The sequence below is a fragment of the Candoia aspera genome, chromosome 1 (assembly GCF_035149785.1).
Source record: "Candoia aspera isolate rCanAsp1 chromosome 1, rCanAsp1.hap2, whole genome shotgun sequence".
In the NCBI taxonomy this organism is placed as follows: Eukaryota; Metazoa; Chordata; class Lepidosauria; order Squamata; family Boidae; genus Candoia; species Candoia aspera.
In genome coordinates, this window is record NC_086153.1 from 294,228,298 (window position 1) to 294,234,429 (window position 6,132).

General features: G+C 44.6%; 1 protein-coding gene across 1 annotated transcript; it reads right to left on the reverse strand.

The window, feature by feature from the left end:
- Positions 1 to 378: 378 nt before the first annotated feature.
- CLEC14A (C-type lectin domain containing 14A) lies at positions 379 to 1,787 on the reverse strand (the record flags this gene model as incomplete). Its single annotated transcript, XM_063288920.1, has 1 exon — positions 379 to 1,787. A coding segment is annotated over one exon (1,344 nt), but the record flags the coding sequence as incomplete, so codon positions are not given.
- Positions 1,788 to 6,132: the final 4,345 nt, after the last annotated feature.

Here is a 6,132-nt window from a genome sequence, read left to right on the forward strand (position 1 = left end):
TAATAATAAGGAAGGGGAGGGAGAGAGAGACAGACTATACAATCAAATGGTGGCCTTCGCACAGCACAGTCACTTGCAGCCACTCCATTTTTCAGTTACCTAGCTGGACAGGTGAATGATAACATCACTGCAAGAAGTATTCACTGCTGTTGCTCATCCTCTTAGATTCTTCTATTTTGGGGATTAATATAGATTGGGGGGGGGGGGATTTCTGATCAATGTTGCCTAGGGCACCTCGAAGAAAAAAACCATCCTAATTCATCAAATAGTATCAAACAAAACACAAACAAAAGTGTAATTTCCAATTCTGCATACGTAACCCATAAACATTTGTGAATATTTATTATATTTAAAAGAATATGTCCTACCACCACCACCACCACCACCACCCCACCACCACCAGATTTCTTCTCCAAATGTTCTAACATGTCTTTCCAGCCTCCTTATGGTTGTCCCAGTTCCGCTGGCTTGAAATCTTCCTGAGAAGCTATAGACTCTGCTTTGCTGGGTCCCAGGGAAGGTTCAGAGTTGGTGCAGGTGACAGAGGCTTCTGGCTCGCCTTCTGCAGCTACAACACCGTCTTTGGGGAGCTGGGAACCCTTGGAATAGCAGTTCTTGAAGCATATCTGGAAGACCTGGAACGTGGCCATGATCAGAATCAGAAGCATCACCACCGCCACCGTGATCAGGATGAAGATATAGTTCGAGGCATTTAAGGAAGGCAAAGGCTTGGCGGTGCTGTTGACGAGCCCAGGAGGAAACGACATGTTTTGGCTAGGCTCGCTGGTGCTGTTCGCAGGGAACGTTCCCGTCGCCCTCGGAGTGGACAGGGTTGGCTTTGCCGTCGTTGCACCATCTGTGGCTGGCGCGACGCAACTCTCTTCGTTTGCCGCCAAGCGGGATCTCCAAGCGCAAAAGCAACGGAACGCGCCTTGGGCGCTAAAGCAGTCCGTAAATTCCGCACAGTCTCCGCTGCTCGGGCTCCAGTAGCCGCTGGGACAGGAGCAGAGCCGCTGCTCAGTGCCTTCCCAATGGGAGCCGTTGGGCGACAGGTGGCAGGTGAAACGCGCCTCTCGCCCGGGGCACCTTATGATAAGCACAGTGCCGGGGGGGCTGAATTCTACGGCCGGGCTTTGAAGTTGAAAAGGCAGCCGATAGACCATGCCGCGGACGCCAGAAGCCGCGTGGAGCGCGGGGCACGTGCCCGCGTAGCTGTATTTACAGATATAACCAGGGCTGGCCTTGGAGCATCCGTGGTCCTTCAGGCCCCACGGCTTCGAGTGTGTTTGATCCAAGTTGACTTGCAGCCCGGCGCATCTCTGCATAGTGCAGGACTTGCTCGGCTCTCTGAGCCAGTTGGGCGGCGTCGCGGTCCCGTTCGCCCTCGGCTCGTGACGCTCAGGGGAGACCCAGGAGAACCCCCTGAGCGGCAGGTCTGGGAGGGTGCACTGCTGGGCCTTCTTCACCAGGCCCAGCCAAAACGAAGAGACCCCCGTCTCGCTGGCGAGTCCTCTCAGCAGAGCGAGGATGGCCCCGACTTCCGCGCTGCCGCTAGCCGTGCTCAGGCCTCCTCCGTGCTGGACGCAAGCATTCTGAGCCTGGTGAAAATTCACGCGGCCTAGGTGGACGCTGTAGCAGACCCCGGACCCATGACACCAAGTGCGGCCGCTGTGGGGGAGCTCACCAGAGCCCCAGAGCCCCGAGAAGGACGACAAAAGAGCGAGCCAGGCGAGGATCAGCCCCTGCATCTTGACTCTCGGCTCCACAATGGGAGCGGAAACTGGAATTCAACGGGCAGCCTGGATTGAAGGAATGCTGTGTAGAGGGAACTCCTTTTCCTTACACTTCACAACTCCCACAGCCTTCCCTTCTAATTGCAGGAAGGAAATGTGTCAGGAGTTAGGCCTGACCTTCACATCCTTGGTTTACTGAAGCGCCTGTTTCCAGAGCAGGGAAAAGGTCTGAAAAAACCAGCCTGGAGAGGCGTCAGCCTCTTTCCTTTCTTCCCCTGGCAGGGGCTGGAGAAGTGCCCATATTAAAGAGACATTGAAAAGAAAAACCAGCATTTTGAAGTGTTCCTTGGCTAAACTAGAATTTTAATCCTCTGAATTACTTTCTTCATCCACATTAATAATTAGTAAACATACATCAGCTGTCTAAACGAATTTCTTTAGCTTTAAATAAAATACTTCGCCTATGTCAAAGTAGGCTAGAGGATCTCCCACATCCCATAAGCCAGTATCTCTTGCAATTGTGTATTGGCTGGGTATATGTAAGTTAAGTTTATTTAATTTTGTTAAACTTTAGGAGCAGTATCAAGTCACTAATTTGAAATTTTGAGAAGAGTAGTCTGCGTTAGGACTAATTATGTGTGAAAGCCACTGGATGGTTTTGATTAATTCACAAGATCATTCTGAGAAAAGTGCATAGCTCTGTGTTTTGAGGGAAGGAGCTGGATAATATATAAAACCCAAAGTTGCTGATTAAGGTCATTCCCCCATTAGAGGCTTGTAGCATTTTCACAGCATTGTTGAAGCATGTTCTCATTGCTGTAATTTTGTCAGTGTCAGTTTTGTCTGGAAGATGCTATAAGTCACAACTGGGAAAATAACCTAAAACTACCACAATTAGAAAATACTACACTTGACCACTGCGTCTGACACATTTCAAAACTGATGTGGTTTTTCAGATTTTTTTACAGATGTTTAGGAAACTCAAGAGGTCCTCTGTTGAGATCTTATATCAGCCACTGATTATAGGTAGTCCTCATTAGCGACTGCCTTGTTTAGTGGCCATTTGCAGTTACGACAGTGATGAAAAAGTAACTTTACAACCAATCCTCACATTTACGACCTTCGCAGGTCTGTAAAGCAAGGGAAAGCTGAAGTAAGATCATAAGCTGGTTGTCACCTTTAAACCCTTCATAGCTTGGGACCGCATTACCTAAGGGACCATCTTCTCCCAGTTGTTTCTACCCATCCAATTCGATCTGGTAGATTGGGCATGCTACGGATCCCGTCAGCCAAAGAAAGTCAGTTGGCGGGGACTAGAAGTTGTGCCTTTTCAGCTGTAGCACCTGCCCTCTGGTATATTCTCCCTTCAGAGATCAGGATGTCCCTGACCCTGTTGGCATTTCATAAGGCCATGAAGACCTGGTTATATGCCCAGGCCTGGGGCCCCAAGCACGGTAATGGTCCCGTTTCTTAGCTGTATTAACATCTTACATTGCTTACTTGGCAGCCATGTATATTTATTTTGTACTTCAACTGTTTTCATTGTAATTGTTTAATTGTTTTATAGTTTGTTATTGTTGTAAGCCACCCAGAGTCACTTGTTGAGATGGGCAGCTATAGAAATTGAATAAATAAATAAATAAGCGCAGTTACAGTTTCACTTAGCAACCACTTTACTTAATGACCTAATTGCCGGTCCCAGTTGTGGTCATTAAACAAGAACTACCTGTATGTGACTAAAACTGCAGTATGTCATTCTCTCTCAGCCCCCATATTCTATAGCAGTGTTTCTTAACCTCAGCTACTTTGTGTGGACTTCAACTCCCAGAATTCCCTATACAAATATTTGTATTGCGTTTATGCTGTAAGCCACCTTTTTGAAAATTGCCTAAAAATGAATGTGCAAATAAATACATTTAAGCAACCAGAAGATTGTTCATTTTTGCTGCACTAGACATACAGACATTCCTCCACTATGTCTTGATATTTCAGCTTTTTAAAAAATGGCAACTAGGTAAAATTCTTCATAAAGGTTTTTTTTAAAAAAAAAAGATTATCTCAGGAACTGGATGCTCCACAGTTCCTAACATATTAATGAAATTTTTTACTAATTAAAAATAAATGAGCATCACGGATTAATTTATAATCCTGTTCTTCCCTACCTTCTCCCAGTTTGGCATTTGTCCTGAAAGTTAAAAAAAAACTGCTATTGACAAGGTATGTTAGGAGAATGATGAAAGCAGCCGCCTGTATTTTATCCTAGAGTGGGGTATAAACCCAGCCTGAGAATGTAGTATATCTCCTCTGAATTCTCTCACACTGGAGGAAATGGCTATGTCATTCAGATAAGGGAATAGATTATATAGTCTCATTGGAAGAAGCCAAGGCAACTGAGTTAATGGGAAGTCTGTTTGTCTCTTATAGCTCTGTATTCTATTAATTCCCATAACTATGCTGCTTGCATATAACATGCCAGAATTTATCCATCTCCTAATGCTGTGCTTAAGCCCAAAATGGGAGCAGGTCTTTAATTTTAAGCTCCAGTATTAACACAAAGTGAATTAATGTCAGTGTAATTCATCAGCCTGACTTCTTTGAAATTAGTGGCAGTAGTTAAATTTCTGCTGCTCCTGATAGAACCAGCATTTTATGATTGAAATCTTCAGGTTCTACTTAATCTGAAGAGGTTTCAGCTCCCAGACAAATTAGAACCAATCTAGAGCAGCCTTTGAGGACTGTGAGAGCCAGTTTGGTGTAGTGGTTAAGGCACTGGACAAGAAACCGGGAGACTGTAGTTCTAGTCCTGCCTTGGGTGACCTTGGGCCAATCACTCTCTCTCAGCCCTAGGAAGAAGTCAGTGGCAAACTACTTCCGAAAAGAAAAACCCTGCCAAGAAAACCGCATGGAGTCTCCAAGAACTGGACATGAGAGAACGGATTTAAAAATAAATAGAAGAACAGCCTTTGGGGACTAGGGTTGATGCCTTGCATATTACGAATATACTATCCCTGTTGGTGATGTACCATCAAATCTGTAAAGTAGATTTCCCAGACCAAATCCTTGTATAATAAATAATCCTTTGTTATGATTACCTTGCTGAAGTAAATCAAGGTCCATCTAGTACAGCATTTTTTTATTTTAAAAACAGTCTTGACTTGTACATTCATAGGTTCTATTTAGCCTTGACTTGTGCTGTATAGAAAGAGGTTCCACTTAGTTTTTGTAGCAAATAAACCCATGACCCTTGATTTTTTTAGTCCATTTTTAAAGCTAACTGAGCAAGCATTTTGTATTTCTGTGGTTTGTAAAAAAGAAAGGAAAAGAACAGACTTGCTAGATATAGACCTTGCGCACACCCTGCATTAAATAATGGTTTATTTATTCATGGTTTAATGAATAAGCTTCAATTGGCTGGGTTTATATAACACTCTGATCTATACACCATGAAGCAAATATTTGTAGCTCCGGGTTGAACTGCAGAGTCCTTGGTGCTCTCTGAGCCTGGTTGTTTTCTTGCAGACGTTTCATTGCCAGACTAGGCAACATCTTCAGTGCAAAGGGAAAGTGGGCCTTGCTCTCAGTTTATATACCCTGGCTTGCCCTGCTTGTGTTGGTGGGGGTGTTGTTCTCTCCTTGGGAGAGTTCCTTGATTGGGCTGTTGCTTGCTGCTTGGTTGATTGCCTGAGTTAATAGTTCCTTGATTAGGGTGTATTGTACTGTTTGATGGTTCATCTGGTGTTAATCCTAGTGTTGATTTTTGCATATCTGAGTGTTGATTGCTGGCAAGGGAGTGTACTGGTCCTTTGGCTTTTCTATTGTCTCTTTTGAATGGTATGTAGATGTTGTTTACCTCTACGTGTCTGTTGATGGCTGCTTGGTCTGAGTGCCAGGGTTCCAGGAATTCTCTGGCATTTTTGGATTGGGCTTGGTTTAGGATGCTCACAGTTTCCCAGTTGAAACTATGGCTGAGTCTGTCCATGTGTTGTGAGATTAAGGAGTTCTCATCGTGTCTTCTGACTGTTAGTTGGTGTTCGTGGATGCGCTCTGCTAGTCTTCTGCCTGTCTGTCCTACATAGTGGCTGTTACAGTCTTTGCATTGTATATTGTAAATAACTCCTGTTTTTTCTTCTTGGGCAATTGGGTCTTTTGGGTTGCTTAATATGTTTTGAAGAGTGTTAGTTGGCTTATGTGCTACGGTGATGCCATGTGGTTGTAACAGTCTGTTGGTGGTTTCTGAGATGTTTCTGATGTATGGCAGTGTTATCCTTTTCATAGTTTCCATTGGTTGGGTGGTAGTGGATTGGGTGGTGAGGCACTTTTTGATAAAGTTGAGCAGGTATCCATTTTGTTGGAAGATGCTGTGCAGGTGTTCTTTTTCTGGTGTTCTGGGTTGCTGCTG